Consider the following 17,508-nt stretch of genomic DNA (forward strand, 5'->3'; position numbering starts at 1 on the left):
CCCATTCTCACTCATGGTTTATTAACTGTGTGATGATAGTACGACTCCACACTTATTAAAAAAACAATAGAAGTCAATGTAAGTCCCCATCGGGATTAAAAGTCAAATGTGTGTTTGTGTGTGTGTGTTTTGTAGAATCTCTCTAGCTGTCTCTGGTGGCTCTTTAATAAAGTTCCCGGCCGGCTGTACCTGGAGCTGCAGTTCTTTTGTGTTGTGGCAAATTACGGGCAGGTAAATGTGTGTGTGACTGTCACATGTTGTTCTAAAAGTCAAACATGAAACTTTAACTGAACTCACTCTGTCTTTTGTACTCAAGGGATTCATTTCATTTGCCTTTTTTGGCCTTGACAAGCATGTGATTATCTCTCCATTCAAAAAGAGGTAAGTTACTTTAGAAAAACAAACAAAAAAAAAACCTTAAGGGATCACATTTTATACTTTTGCATTATTATTTTTTCCCTTAAGTCCGCTTGTAATGTTAGTCAAGCTTTCTTTCACTGTAAATAGTCGTAATTTAGTTTTGAATGACCATTTTCCACCCTCTCTCTGGCACTTGCAATGAAACGGGTTGTTTTTGCTGTTGTACCTTTAAGACTTTGATGCAAATGATTCTGTTATGATTGGCTAACTTCTGCATACTTTCGTTGTTTACGCTAGGACTTTTTTTGTTTACGCGATCTCAATATTTTTCAGCCTATTGACGTTGTTTGGTATTTATCTCGATAATTACTGTATTTGCTATAAATCGGCTTAGTTTTTTTTTTTTTTTAAATTAGAACTATCATTTCAGTCAAAATTTTTAATACATGAGATATAAATTTAGTTAAAAAATAATCAAGGAGACAGAGGAGGAGACGCATGCTTACTCTATTTCTGTAGAATGATAAAATGATAAAATCTCAAAGCCTTTGCTTCATGAGAAATAAGGGCTCATGGGTTTAATCAGAGCATTAAAATAAAGTGTGAAAGTGAAGAAATTTGGACAGAAATATTTTACTATTGCATAATATAATTTAATATAAGTAAGGAATAATTGACGACGGACTGTTGAATGGTTTTATTTTGAGACATTTTTTGGTTTTCGTCCCTAAAATGTTCTTGTGAGTGGAGCTACTTTCTTCTGCCACGGATTCGGAGTCTAGCTTTGATACAGCTCAAACCTTCGTTGCTTCGTCGAAAATGTCATTTTAGAACTAGCAACTGAGGATGCGCTGCTTTTCAGCATTGAGTAGCGCGACGGTGCTTTCCACTATGGTTATGATCTTCAAACGAGATATAATATAAAACAAAGTAAACAACCTGAGTAAACACAAAATATTTTTTCAAATATATATATATTTTTATTGAAGCAAAAAATGTATCCAACTCTTATATCACCCATGTGAAAAACTAACTGCCCCCTTAAACTTAATAGCTGGTTGTGCCACCTTTAGCAGCAACAACTGCAAACAAACACTTCTGATAACTGGAGATCAATCTTTCACAACACTGTGGTGGAATTTTGGCCCACTCTTCTTTGCAGAACTGCTTTAGTTCAGCCACATTGGAGGGTTTTCGAGCATGAACTGCCTGTTTAATGTCCTGCCACAGCATCTCAATCGGGTTCAAGTCAGGACTTTGATTATACTAATTTTGATTATACTAATTCATGTTTTCCTCAATTATTGCAAGTCGCCCTGGCCCTGAAGCAGCAAAGCATCCCCACACCGTCACACTCGCACCACCATGCTTGACCGTAGGTATGATGTTCTTTTGTGGAATTCTGTGTTTGATTTACACCCGATGTAACAGGACCTCTGTCTTTCAAACAGTTCACAGAACATTAAAAATAAGTTTTAGGATCATCAAGGTGTGTTTTGGCAAAATTCAGACAAGCCTTAATGTTCTTCTGGGTTAGCAGTGGTTTTCGACTCACCACTCTTCCATGGATGGCATTTTTGCCCAGTGTCTTTCTGACAGTGGAGTTATGAACAGTGACCTTTACTGATACGAGAGAGGCCTGCAGTTCCTTGGATGTTGTCCTTGGCTTTTTTTGTGACCTCCTGGATGAGTTGTCGCTGTGCTCTTGGAGGAATTTTGGAAGGTCGGGCACTTCTGGGAAGGTTCACTACTGTGCCAAGTTTTCTCCATTTGGAGATAATGGCTCTCACTGTGGTTCTTTGGAGTCCCAGAGACTTTGAAATAGCTTTGTAACCCTTCCCAGACTGATGTACTTCAGTCACCTTTTTCCTCATCATGTCTGGAATTTCTTTCGACCTTGGCATAGTGTGCTACTGAGTGAGACCTTTTAGCCAGCTTCATGCTGCTGAAAAAGTTCTATTTAGGTGTTGATTTGATTGAACAGGGCTGGCAGTAATCAGGTCTGGGTGTGTCTAGTCCAGCTGAACCCCATAATGAATGCAGTTTCATAGATTTGGAGATTTAATAACGAAGGGGGCTAAATACTTTTTCACATAGGCCCATTTAACATTATCATTTAAAAACTGTATTTTGTGTTTACTCAGATTGCCTTTGCTTTATGTTAGATTTTGTTTGAATTTTTGAAACAATTTAGTGAGAGATATACACAAAAACAGAAGAAATCAGGATGGGAGCAAATACTTTTTCACAGCACTATGTGTGTGTGTAAGTGCAGGTGAGACGAGAGAGAGAGGAGCGCAATGGTGTTTTTCAATCAAAATTTATATAAATGTAGGATATTATAGAAATTTTTGTCGTTCTGAACTGATTTACTTTAACCAGTGTCTTTGTTTTATGTGGTTATTTTGCTGTGGTAGCCTGTACGGTGTGTGTGAGTGGGTGAGACGAGAGCAAAAGGGTGCTTTTCAACTGAAATTGAAATAAATTTAGAATATTATAGCAATTGTTTGTCATTCTTATCTGATATACTTAACCAATGTCTTTGTTTTAATTGGTTATTTTGTTGTGGTAGTCTGTACGGCTCTATGAAATAACTGAAATCATTTGGCAAAGTGAAATGGAACCTTTATGCGGTCAAGACTTGGAACTACTTCATAGCCGTGTGTTTACTAGAATATAATTGCACAACTTAGATTATCTGTCAACCAATCAGAATCAAGCATTTAACAGACCCGTGATATAATATAAAATATTAAATATATATTCCAAAACGAGTGTAAATGTAAAATTGATCAAAACTAAAGCTGACCAAAAAGAGACTTTACATTTTGATATTTAAAACATTATTTTTCATGTCATTCATAAGTTTTTAAAGCCTTAAAAGGATATCCTAGAGCCCTATTAGGGCTGCAACGGTACATGTATCCACGTCGAACCGAACGGATCATTATGGATTCGCAGTAAACTACAGTAATACTGGGTAATGAGTAGTGAACAGGATGAAGGCTGTGTGTCGGCTCTGTTTCACCGAAGTCGGGTATGTCTCAGAAAGCACATCTAACATGATGACTCGTTTGCGGTGACATCATCCACATGTGTATCTTGAGTTTACGCGAGCAAAGCATAAACAGCCTTTTGCAAGTTAGTCTCGCCACAGCATTCAAGCAGCCTCTCACTGCGCTAAAGCAATAACGAACGCCATAGGATTACTTATTGCTGCAGATATGTGACTACTCAGTTGTCGAGAACACAAGATTTAAGCATCTGCTTAACGTGCTTGAACCCCTTTATAAAGTTCCTACAAGAACGCATTTCAGCAATTCTGTAGTGTCCGCTCTATATAAACAAGCACACGCTGTAACTGTCCATGAATTGTCCTCTCCTCTGATAATGTGGATATTCTGATTTTCCAGAAAAAGAAAATGTGAAAATTGAGTGATAAGTACAAGTGGTGAGCTGAAATGCAAAAGACACAGAAATCTGCACTGCTAATGTCTTAAATATTATAATTGAAATTTTTTGTTTGTATACAATGTGCATATAAGAGACTCTTAAGTTTTGTATTGTAATTTCATTGAAGAAATATGCATAGTGCAGTCATGTATAAAGGAGCCTTCACAATAAGGATTGTTTGCCAAAATAAATCATTTTAAAGATTCATTGTTTTCGCTGCTGTACTGAAACCGTACCGAACTGTGACCCCAAAACCGAGGTACATTCCGAACCGTGAATTTTGTGTACCGTTACAGCCCAATCCCCATTTTATTATTTGATTTATATATTTGAAGTTAAATATGTTAAAATAACATGTTAAGGTGTATGAAGCACACATGCACTTTAAAGGAAACCTATTATGCCCTTTTTTACAAGATGTAATATAAGTCTCAGTTGTCCCCAGAATGTGTCTGTGAAGTTTCAGCTCAAAATACCCCACGGATCATTTATTATACCATGTTGTAAATACCTCTTTTTGGGTGGAATCAAAAACACGCTGTTTTCATGTGTGTCTCTTTAAATGCAAATGAGCTGCTGCTCCCCGCCCCCTATTATTATACAGACGGTAAGCGTAAAAATAAATAACGACATAGCTCTGTTCTCCGTGAATACAGTCCGAGACAATGGTAACTTTAGCTGCATTAGCCGTGGAATCAGCTAACAAGCACATTCGGAAAGGCGATTTGCAAACATTAACAAAATATAAAGTGCGATACTAAAACTGGAACACGAACAGTTGGTACTGATCTATGCTTGAGAATCAAATTTTTGGAAAATCCTGCTTTATATTTGTGGCAGTGGTGGCGTGGTCGAGCGCCCGTCTGGAGAGAGAGAAAGCGGTAAGGGCGTTTACACCGGAGCTAAATTATTTCTAACACCTCTCTCTAATTCCAGTGAGCTGGGGAGAGCGGCATATAAATAGCCACGCCACCGTCAGAAGCAGAGAGAGAACACAGTCAGTACAGTGTTGGCGTGTGTCCTGAATGTCAAAAAGCTGCATGTCTTTTAAGAAGTTTATGGAGAGTTTTTGTTATTGGTGAAGCTATCTGAGTGAACCCAGGAAAACACTAGAGAGAGTGTACAGGCTGTGCAGAGGGCAGAAAATAAAAGCCATACTTTGATGGTGTCTGAGCTTCCCGACTCGTCCTTTGCTGTGCAACCTTCACAATATTGATCCTCATTCACAAATCAGTCCGGTGTAAAATGATTTAAACATAAACAAATTTTTGTATGTTTTGGGGCACATTTTCTTCAAAAACAAAACTTGTCAAAACTTGTCATCTTCAGTGTCTCTGCTGGGAGTACATGAAGACTCTTATGTTCACTTTTACAGCCAACAACAGAACACTATGACGCTTACGAAGTTGAGACATTATTCTTCTCACTGTAGCTGCTCCAGCATGGAAAAAAATGGCGGACTGTGTGTAGAACACTCGGGGGAAGATCTATGATAATAGGGTGGAGTCCGTCACCAGTCGTGGGCGTGGCCTGCTCTAAAGTGACGTCACTTTAGAGCGGATACGAAAACTAGTCATTTGGAAACACTGTTTTTGATTAATAGAAATATAAGAAAGAGGAGTGGGTGGACTTTTAACATTGTAGGGTGGTTCTGTACACACACTGTCGACTCACATTTACAGGTGCATCTCAATAAATTAGAATGTCGTGGAAAAGTTCATTTATTTCAGTAATTCAACTCAAATTGTGAAACTCGTTTATTAAATAAATTCAATGCACACAGACTGAAGTAGTTTAAGTCTTTGGTTCTTTTAATTGTGATGATTTTGGCTCACATTTAACAAAAACCCACCAATTCACTATCTCAAAAAATTAGAATACATCATAAGACCAATTAAAAAAACATTTTTAGTGAATTGTTGGCCTTCTGGAAAGTATGTTCATTTACTGTATATGTACTCAATACTTGGTAGGGGCTCATTTTGCTTTAATTACTGCCTCAATTCGGCGTGGCATGGAGGTGATCAGTTTGTGGCACTGCCGAGGTGGTATGGAAGCCCAGGTTTCTTTGACAGTGGCCTTCAGCTCATCTGCATTTTTTGGTCTCTTGTTTCTCATTTTCCTCTTGACAATACCCCATAGATTCTCTATGGGGTTCAGGTCTGGTGAGTTTGCTGGCCAGTCAAGCACACCAACACCATGGTCATTTAACCAACTTTTGGTGCTTTTGGCAGTGTGGGCAGGTGCCAAATCCTGCTGGAAAATGAAATCAGCATCTTTAAAAAGCTGGTCAGCAGAAGGAAGCATGAAGTGCTCCAAAATTTCTTGGTAAACGGATGCAGTGACTTTGGTTTTCAAAAAACACAATGGACCAACACCAGCAGATGACATTGCACCCCAAATCATCACAGACTGTGGAAACTTAACACTGGACTTCAAGCAACTTGGGCTATGAGCTTCTCCACCCTTCCTCCAGACTCTAGGACCTTGGTTTCCAAATGAAATAAAAAACTTGCTCTCATCTGAAAAGAGGACTTTGGAACACTGGGCAACAGTCCAGTTCTTCTTCTCCTTAGCCCAGGTAAGACGCCTCTGACGTTGTCTGTGGTTCAGGAGTGGCTTGACAAGAGGAATACGACATGTATGACTGTAGCCAAATTCCTTGACATGTCTGTGTGTGGTGGCTCTTGATGCCTTGACCCCAGCCTCAGTCCATTCCTTGTGAAGTTCACCCAAATTCTTGAATCGATTTTGCTTGACAATCATAAGGCTGCGGTTCTCTCGGTTGGTTGTGCATCTTTTTCTTCCACACTTTTTCCTTCCACTCAACTTTCTGTTAACATGCTTGGATACAGCACTCTGTGAACAGCCAGCTTCTTTGGCAATGAATGTTTGTGGCTTACCCTCCTTGTGAAGGGTGTCAATGATTGTCTTCTGGACAACTGTCAGATCAGCAGTCTTCCCCATGATTGTGTAGCCTAGTGAACCAAACTGAGAGACCATTTTGAAGGCTCAGGAAACCTTTGCAGGTGTTTTGAGTTGATTAGCTGATTGGCATGTCACCATATTCTAATTTTTTGAGATAGTGAATTGGTGGGTTTTTGTTAAATGTGAGCCAAAATCATCACAATTAAAAGAACCAAAGACTTAAACTACTTCAGTCTGTGTGCCTTGAATTTATTTAATACACGAGTTTCACAATTTGAGTTGAATTACTGAAATAAATGAACTTTTCCACAACATTCTAATTTATTGAGATGCACCTGTATGTTCAAACGCTGTGTAAAAGTGAATTTTGCATAATAGGTCCCCTTTAAGAAAAATGACAATTTAGATGACAATTAAGCGTGAGCCCTAAAAGAGACAATTAATCGTCATAATCACAATTATTTATTTGACAATTAATGGTAAGCCAAATTTCATAATCGTGACAGCCATACTGTTACTAAAAGAATTCCACAGGAAGATCCGGAAATTTCTGTAGAATTGGGACAATTATCATTCCCAAATTTCCACACAATCCCTGTCCCGTTTGTGTTTATTAAATATTTTATCTAATTTAATAATAAATGTAATTATCTGTTACAGATACAGATATATTACATTTTGATGCAACTGGAGTAGACCTAAATGGGATTCTGTAATTGATACTTTTAATTATTTATTTTTTCTCCCCAATTTGGAATGCCCAATTCCCAATGCGCTCTAAGTCCTCGTGGTGGCGTAGTGACTCGCCTCAATCCGGGTGGCAGAGGACGAATCTCAGTTGCCTCCGCGTCTGAGACCGTCAGTGCATGCATCTTATCACGTGGCTTGTTGAGCACGTTACGGCGGAGACATAGTGCGTGTGGAGGCTTCACGCTATTCTCCACGGCATCCAAACACAACTCACCACATGTCCCACTGAGAGCGAGAACCACATTATAGCGACCACAAGGAGGTTAACCCATGTGACTCTACCCTCCCTAGCAACCGGGCCAATTTGGTTGCTTAGGAGACCTGACTGGAGTCACTCAGCACGCCCTGGATTCAAACTCGCGACTCCAGGTGTGGTAGTCAGCGTCTTTACTCGCTGAGCTACCCAGGCCGCCGCATTTGTAATCTTGATTATTTTTTCAATTAATTGTGCAGCCCTACAGCGATGTCGATGTTATTTTGATTAATTTTGCCAAGTAGCTAAATACCGAATTGGCATCATAACGTAAATGTGGGCGGTCATATATTAATATGCCACAATCATGAACATTTCTGAATGAGTTGTTTTTGCAACTTAGTTTTTAGAAAGGCCCTGGTTGGACTGGGGAGGGAGTGTAAAAAAAATCTGTTGATTTGATATTTAGTGTGGCTATCAATCAACAGTACTTGCCAGTGTTAATAACTGTAATGCCTATGTGGTCTTCTGTATTGGTAAAGGTTAATGAGCCTGTGGCAGGGCTGGGGTCAGGAGGTCACAGGCTCTGCTGGGTCAGAGGAGATCAGACTGACCTGCAGTCAGTTCCTCACGTATCATAAGGAGCAGTGCGTCCGAGATATTGTTCACAAGAAGAGGTGAGTGGCCTCCCCACTGCTGTCCCTTTATTCTCCACCACCTTATCACTCAATTATTTACATGATTCATGTAAATGGTTACTTTGTTTTTTGGTTCTAAAAGGGATAGTTCACCAAAAAATGAAAATGTATCTCCGTTTTCTTGTTTGCCCATTAAATCATGTTTGTCTATTAAAACAAGTTTGCATGAGTTTTCTACATTTTTGCATGACGTTTAAACCTTTGTGTGTTTTGTTTGTGTTTCAAACCTCTTCCCTTGCTTCTAATCATCTCTCATTTCCTGTCTATCTACCACCTGCTTCCCTTGCCTGTCTTTCTTTTTTTGTCTGTCTGGTTTGGGCGTAGCGGGTGACACGTGCTCTGCTGTGCAGGTGTGGAGAGTGCAGCACCACACAGGCGTTTCTGGGCAGCGACATGGTTCGCTGGCTGCAGAGCGTAGGATTGGCTAGTGACCAGGGGGAGGCGTTAGCATACGGCTCACGTCTGCTCGAGGGTGGAGTCATTCTGCATATCACCCACGAGCACGGATTCCAGGATGAAGCCTTGCACTACCGCTTCACATAGATGAGGCAATGGTTCAAGCGTTTTGGCCAATGAGCACAATGCATCTGAATTATTTATCCTCTGATAATAGTCAATAACCAGATGTGAAATGAGTTGGTTAAAATGATGCGCTTGAAGCACATGGCCTTCACCTACCTCACATACATGATGGCAAAGTGTTGATGGAAACCAGTGACAACATTTCATAACTTTCTGCTGTGTTGAATTATAATTGGCCCCGAGATATTCCTGAATCTGTCTTTATTTGCCATAAACATTCAAACACTTGTAAATTTAACTACCAGATTGGACTGCCTGACGAACTGATTTCAGAAATGAATAATGTATGATTAAAACATTTGCCATGTACTGCCAATATCAACATTGCATCCTTTTCTTTCATGAAGCCTCTTATTAAACAAGAACAGTTGAAACTATCAGAAGCTAATTGGCTAATTGTCTAAACGCTTGGCATAATTTACTGGAACTTTCCAAGCTGCTTAAAAGCACAGTTAACATAGTGTATGTAAACTTCTGACCCACTGGATTGTGATATAGTCAATTAGTTATAATTAAAAGTGAAACAATCTGTCTGTAAACAATTGTTTGAGAAATTACTCATGTCATGCACAAAGTAGATGTCCCAAACGACTTGCCAAAACTATAGTTTGCTAATATAAAATCTGTGGAGTGGTTAAACAATGAGTTTTAATGACTTCAACCTAAGTTTTTGCAAACTTCTGACTTCAACTGTAAATGTTGTCATAATGATGAGTACATTCTTAATCTGAATTTAACCAAAGCATCAAACAGCTAATCCAGAATTTTGTTTGGTTTTTGCTCATTCCCATATGGTAAAAAAATATATTTTTTTCTAACCAAAATATATTTTAAATATATGCCAAATATATGTTGTAACTGTTAAGCTCAATAAAATATATTTTTGAAATCGAAAATATATTTAATTTCAACCTTCATTTCACAAAATATATTACGAAATGTATTTCGGGGTCAGGAAAATACATTTCCAACCTTACAGAATGTGGATGGAGATCAAAAGTATCCATTATTTAAAAAAAAAAGTGTGTTAGAAGAATTACATTCTAAAATAGTTTACCGTAGATTAACAGGAATATATCCTGTGTACAACATCAAAAAATAGTTGGCTACAAATAAAAACAGAGCCAAAGGTTTAGCAAGAATAAGATAACAAATCAAGTTTATTTATTTGCTTGTCACATTACATGAATACCTCACTACTAATGTAGTGTACAGTTGACTTTGACATTAACTGTCAGGGATACAGTAGGACATTTAATGATAAGGCAGTAAGTGTACTGTATGATATGATGTTTTGAAAAGGAACCAGAACAACTGGTCTGCTCCAGCATACCTAAAATCATTTATGCAGAGCTAAGTTCCCACTAGAAGTCTGTGGTCGGCTAAGGAACGTCGCCTTGTTGTACCAACACAAAGAGGCACCAAAACACTTTCCCGGACTTTCAGCTTCATCATACCACATTGGTGGAACGACCTTCCCAACTCCATCCGTGAAGCTGACTCACTCTCTGTCTTCAAAAAACGACTAAAAACACATCTTTTCCATGAGCACTCAACCAGTCATTTAAAAAAAAAAAGAAAATGGTTGCAATTTATTCTATTTTGAATACTATTCTGATGCTAGTGATACTTTGTAATACAGCACTTTTCATACCACTGTCTCCTAAGATGATTCGCTTATGTTTTCCTCTCTTGTAAGTCGCTTTGGATAAAAGCGTCTGCCAAATGAATAAATGTAAATGTAAACTACAACGATGCAAATTGCAATGTACACTTAAATTTTTTGACATTAATTCATTAAGGGATACAATATAACACTTTAATGGTAACACACAAAGTATTAAAATCATTGGTATAATTTTCTGTTTAAAATAAACAGAGCAACAACAATGCACAATATATAATACTGCTAATGTACCGTACATTTGACTTTTTGCCATTAAATATTCAATTAAGTTTGTGGTTTTTTTTAACCTATTGATGAAATTAAGATGATAAAATAAAGGACAACATTGAGGATTATTCGTAAAACACAAACGGTAAACATTTGTAATAAAGATAGAATGTTATTTATTGTGAAATCTATGCTTACCCAGCAGTTTTTCAGGGAATTCAAAAAATGCATCGTCTTGTTGCAGCATCCGTACGATAATTGGCGCACACAGCACAGTCTGCGCATGCGGATTGACGTTAGAGACTTAATTAGATTTAAAAAATAAAAACTAAAATATTTAAAGAATCCTAAAAAAAAAAAAAATAAATAAAAATTTCTGTTCATTAAAAAAAGCAGCTTGATTACGTCGTTTAACTTTTTTACCAGCAGCTAAGAAAAAGGTTAGTGTTGGTCAGAACCGTGTGTGTGTGTGTGTGTGTGTGTGTGTGTGTGTGTGTGTGTGTGTGTGTGTGTGTGTGTTTTATATATATATATATATATATTACATATAATCGTACTTGTTTACAGTCAATGATGTATGTTTAAGGTACACCTCACAGACCTACCAAATGATCTAAAGGTGTGGAATGAAAGAAAAATGTATCATCTACAGCGTGTGATAAATCAGCTGAGAGAAGAGAACATGAATCTAAATAAGAGAATGAGAGGATGAAAAATGAAATACTTGAAAGTAAGTACTATACTAATTAAATATATATATATATATATATATATATATATATATATGTATGTATGTATGTATATGTATGTATGTATGTATGTATGTGTGTGTGCGCTTACACTAACCACAGTTTGGTCTTTCTACTGTTTTTTTTTTTGTTGTTTGTTTGTTTTTGTTTTTTAAATTTATTCACATTTAATTTTACTTTCACAGAAATCCCATCTCTCCTTCTGGCTACAGAGCACTTACTCCAGGAGGTTAGAATTGTTTACATAATATAAAGCACAGTTACTAATGACAATGTTCCACATTTCCTTGCCTTTTTAAACTTAAGACCTTTGGAGTTTTTTGGTTGCTCAGTAGTAATATTTCTGCCTATTTATTTCAGCCCATGAAATCAAATGCAGATGTTCCTGAAGTAAGATTTAAATCTAATTTATTAATTTGTTTGTCATTATCATTATTATTGTTGTTGTTGTTGGTGCGGTTTACAATAGCTGTTGCAGATGTTCATGATGTACATTTTACATGTTGTAGATAAAAAAAACAAATAAACTTGTGCATTGTACTTAGGGCCACGATCACGAATGGATGGGGGGAGGGGCTTATACTAACTTGCACTGGGCCCCACACCATGCTTGGGTCGTCCCTGATTGTTCTTGTACATTGCATCTGAACAAGGAATAGTCTGCTATGTAAATATTTTTCTGATGTACAGTATTAAGTGACTTGTTTCTAATATATGAATTTCTCTTTTACAGATGTCAAAGACTCCATCTCATGTTCCCCTCTCACATGCTCCTAAAGTAAGTATTAGCTGCTTTTTATGTAATGTCTGTGCTACATGCTATTATGTCACATACTAAGCATAACTATTAAAATAATGACTGTTTTCTTGAGATCATTAGATAAACTTATTTTGTAACAACAATTGTCCAGTACTATTGCTAACATATATCCATTTACTGTATTAATTTTAGCCTTTGAAATCAAATGCAGATTTCCTTGATGTAAGTTATGCATTTTTAACTATTGTTTTTATTTTGTTTTTACATTCAAATATACTTGTACAATCAGGAACTTTATTCATAGCATCCTAGTGATTTGAACATGACTGTGGTAGATAAAGAATAGTTCACCTAAAATTGATATTTCTCATCATTTACTCACCCTTGTGTTGTCTCAAGTTTGTATGACTTTTTTTCTTCAGCATAACAGCAAGATATTTTCTGAGAGATATGGTGAGTATATGCATATAGACATACAGTCCTAGTGCTTAACGCATGCACAGAGCACTAGGTGGAACCAGGAAGTTATTTAATTAATCATGATCATGAAGTTGATTGCTGATGTCAAGATTTATAGTAGAGGTATATTTTGGAGGAATGTTTTGGTCTGTTCTCACCCAAAATCAAGAAGACATTTGCTTAAGAAGACATTTATTAAACTACTGGAGTCTTATGGCTTACAATTAAGCTTTTTATGTCTTTTTCAGAACATGAAACTCTGTACCTATTCACTTGCATTGTATGGGTGTATTCAAGTGATACCTCCATCAAAATATAAGTCACATGACTTACAAGCAGTAATGTTTAGATAGTTGTGCAACGTTGTGATATTCTGATACTTCTACAAAGATTTTATGACGCTCAGTGTTATGTGTATTGTTTTTAATCTATCAATATTCTGCTTCACAGGTGCAGAAGGCTCCATCCAAGGCTTCTCTGTCTGGTTCTACCAAAGTATTTTGTTTTCACCTATGAAAAAATACATGGTGCAGTTACATTAGTGTCATTGCTTTGTTAATTCTTAATAAAGTGTGTCTGTCTGTAATAACATTGTTGACTTTATTTATTTTTTTATTTTTACTTTTTGTGTTCCAGTGATGCTAATTATGTAAGTAATTTTTGCTGAGGATTTAGGTCTGTACATACAGAGTTGTTATGCATTTCTGTGATGGATGAAATGGCTGAATAAAAACTTAAATGAGTTTTAAAGAATTTATTTGAAAATAATGTATATTGTAAATCTCTTTATGTGATCACAACCACAGGTTTAGTTAGCACATGGCACAGGCATAAAAATTCTAAAGCATCAATGGACTTCTGCCCTGCAGACCCAAACAGCCACTTCAATGGTGCGTGTTCTTTTTATGGCCGCCTTCCCACTGGAGGTTCTGATCCACAGCAATTTGAAAGGTAAACAGTTTCGAAGGCCAGGTCAAATTCTTAGATATTAATCTGAGTAGTTTAAAAAAGGCTAATTCTACCTCTCCTTCATTATTTTCTTTACTGTCCAAAACATACCCATAAACATATCTTTCAAATCCAGCATACCTATAGTTATTTTTCTTCAGTTCCACTGTTAAGGTGAACAAAAATATTTGGAAATCTAAAACTAGTTTGAAGACAATGGTGCATGCCCTCTGTACCCTATTCAAATGTTCATGTATCGTGTATTGTCTTTTGTAGGAGGAATGAGTAAAACTGACTGTGGTGCCGAGAGAAGGAGTGCCCTTGATAAGGACACCATGGCAGCCATTTAGGGTAAGTCAAGACTTGCAGTGCGTCCGAAATCGCTTACTGTTTCAGTAGGTACTACATTTGTATTTGAATTTACTTCACAACCGTTAAAAAAGTATGTTCTATATGAATGAAATTCAGACTTGCCTACTATTTTTCAAATACTATGAATTCGAACATACTACCATGTTGGCATACTGTATAGTAGAGAAGTATTTGATTTTGTTTGCAGAGTTGGTGAAAGGAAAATTTGCTAGAAAAATTCAGTTAAAGGGTTAGTTCAACCAAAAATGAAAAAAAATGTCATAATTTACTCACCCTCGTGTTGTTCCAAACCCGTAAGGTTTTTGTTCATCTTCGGAACACAAATGGAGATTTTTTTTAACATTTTTATTTTTTTTTAATGAAATCTGAGAGCTTTCTGTCCCTCCATTGACAGCTACGCAACTACCACTTTGACGCTTCAAAAAGTTCATAAAGAGATCATAAAACTAATCCATATGAATTGAACGGTTTAGTCCAAATTTCTGAAGAGACTTGATTGCTTTGTATGATGAACAGATTGATTTTAGGCTTGATCAGCGAACATAAACAGAAGCTCAACCAAAGCTTTTTTTTCTCCCGGAAGCTCAAACGTGCTGCGTAACACGAGAATGAACCTCACTGGTTCTCGCGGAAGCTCAAACGTGCTGCGTAACACGAGAATGAACCTCACTGGTTCTCGCACGTCAAGCAATCATGCTTGAGCTCCCGTTTACCACAACTGATATGTGAGTTGATGAATGGTTATATGTGAATAAAAGCCTAAATTCAATCTGTTCATCATATAAAGCGATCAAGTCTCTTCAGAAAATTTGGACTAAACCACTCAATTCATATGGATTAGTTTTACACTGCAGAAAATACTTTTCTTAGTATTTTTTTTGTTTTCAGTTCAAATATCTAAAAATTCTTAAATCAAGATGCATTTACTAGACATTGACATGATATTGTCTTGTTTTCTGAAAAAAAAAAAAATTTTTTTTGCTTAAAACAAACAAAATTATCTGCCAATGGGGTAAGAAAAATAATCTTGTTTCCATTTGATTTTTTTGTATTACCCATTTGCAGATAATTTAGCTTTAAGCAAAAACTCACTTAATTTGGAATATATATATTTATTATTATTATTATTATTAATGTTTTTTTTTTTGTTTTTTTTTTTTCAGAAAACAAGACATCATATCTTATGTCATATTACTTATCTAATATAAGTGTAAATGCATCTGGATTTAAGAATTTTTAGATATTTGGACTGGAAACAAGGCAAAAAATAATTTTTTGCAGTGTACAATCTCTTTATGAATGTTTTGAAGCGTCGAATTGGTAGTTGTGTGGACTGTCAATGGAGGGACAGAAATCTCTAAAATTTCATAAAATTATCTTAATTTGTGTTTTGAAGATGAACGGAAGTTTTATGGGTTTGGAACAACATGAGGATGAGTAATTAATGACAGAAGTTTCATTTTTGGGTGAACTATCCCTTTAAAATATAGCTGTGATTTTTGTCTCTTATAGTGGCAGTGAAGAAGAGGTTTCCCAATGTGTCCAGAGGAGCTTTGGGGATTGCAGTGAATTCTAAGCTGGGGGAACTGAGACTGCTTGGAAAAAAAAAAAAGTTAATTTTTTTAAATTTAAAGTATGTTCCTTGCTTGATTTTTATTCAAATGTGTTACATACATGTTCACATTTTAGACATCAAATAAAGATTTTCTTCAAATGTTACGTGTGTGTATTTTCTTGTATTGAAATATATGGAGGGCAAAATATATATATTTTTAATGCTTTTAAAATATATTTATATTTTTAAAATATATTTTAAAAAATGGCCAAAAAAATTTATTTTTAGAAAATGTATTTATGTAAATGTATTTTGACATATTTTAGCAAATATATTTTTTTGGCCATTTTTTTTTGTATATTTTGAAATATATTAAAAAATATATTTGAAAATATATTTTTTTACCGTATGGGTTTGATTATTGAGTGGACATTTAGTAAGTTATTGTCATGTATTCAGTCCTGCCAACTTCCAGTTCATACAATAAAACATTTCCCAAAGTGAACCCATCTGGTATTAATTATTTTATATTAGATTGAGTTAAAGAAGTCCTCTAATTAAAATGAATACCACTGGATTCTGGGCATGATGATAGGCATGGACATGACAAGGGTTCGTACAAGGTGCTTGAAGTAGCCTACATGAATTTGGCTTTTTCAAATTTGATAAAATGCTTTCAAATAGCGAAATAAATAAAAATTTGTATAATAATGATATGAAATGGCTTGACTCTGCTTCGCAAATTTTAGAAAATATATTTGAAATTGTTAATTGCCTGAAAAAAGTCCTTGTCCCCTTCATCTAGTACACCACTTCTATGACATGTAAAGTTATTTGTGTATTTATTTTGTTCTTATTTTTAATAAAAGCATTAGTGGAAGGCCGAACGAGTGTGCAAAAAAGCTAAACAAAATTATTATTAATAATTTAAATAATTTAAAAGTTTTTGATTTCATGGCATTGGTGTTATCAATGTTAAAACCCTTTTTTTTTTTTTATAATACAAAAATTTGTGGAAAGGAATTTCAGAGGCTGCTTAAATATGTATATAGAGATTTTTTTGCAATTTGGGTCAGTTTCTCAAGTAAATCTGTTGTGTAACTTTAGAAAACATGGAACACAGCACGCGAGTCATATGGACTACTGTTTACAGATCCAGTTATTCACTTTTGTTGGAAAGCGAAGTGCATTTTAAGGGAGCACACTACAACTGCACATCAATTTCATCATGAATGAACCAAGAATTGTTACTGTGAGAATATGTCGTTAAAGATGCTCATTGTTGTACTTGTAATTAGTGGTGTTTTATAAAAATTAATTAACTGTATGATTAAAATATTTTTATTTAAAATTAACAAAAAGAATTTGTTTTAATGACATCTCGAGCATAGTCCTTGAAAATAAATAAAAATGTGCTTGAAAAGTCCTTGAAAGTCCTTTAAATTAATTTTGAAGCATCTGTACAAACCCTGCATGACAAACACAATTTGAACTTCACATTTTAGATCTTTGAAAGACACAGAAAAATATACAGCAATTAAAATCTATGTACTGTAAGATGCCAGTGTATGTGACTAACAAAAACTTGTCTAGAGAGCAAAGACTGAAATACTCATTCTAGTATTAAGTGTTAACGTTTTGAGCATATAGCTATTTTCTATATTAATATTTTATATACAAGGCATTATATTATCTAATTACACAGCTCACTGGAATATTCGATTCATATTTGTCAATGGTGCCATCTAGTGGTCTGATATTTCTCAGTAACAACCGCACATCCACATATTAGACCACTTATCTGGGT

At 35.7% G+C, this 17,508-nt stretch overlaps 1 protein-coding gene across 2 annotated transcripts in view; it reads left to right on the forward strand.

Annotated features, from left to right (window-relative positions):
• LOC127448341 (integral membrane protein GPR155-like) overlaps window positions 1–11,411 on the forward strand; it is a 51,334-nt gene extending 39,923 nt beyond the window's left edge. For both annotated transcript variants that reach the window (XM_051710788.1, XM_051710789.1), the window contains 4 exons: window positions 136–231; window positions 317–381; window positions 8,227–8,361; window positions 8,733–11,411. In XM_051710788.1, the coding sequence (XP_051566748.1) occupies window positions 136–231; window positions 317–381; window positions 8,227–8,361; window positions 8,733–8,925 (489 nt within the window). In that variant the 3' untranslated portion in view covers window positions 8,926–11,411. The remainder of the gene's footprint in view (window positions 1–135; window positions 232–316; window positions 382–8,226; window positions 8,362–8,732) is intronic.
• The last annotated feature ends 6,097 nt before the right edge of the window (window positions 11,412–17,508 follow it).

The sequence above is a fragment of the Myxocyprinus asiaticus genome, chromosome 11 (genome assembly GCF_019703515.2).
Source record: "Myxocyprinus asiaticus isolate MX2 ecotype Aquarium Trade chromosome 11, UBuf_Myxa_2, whole genome shotgun sequence".
Lineage (NCBI taxonomy): Eukaryota > Metazoa > Chordata > Actinopteri > Cypriniformes > Catostomidae > Myxocyprinus > Myxocyprinus asiaticus.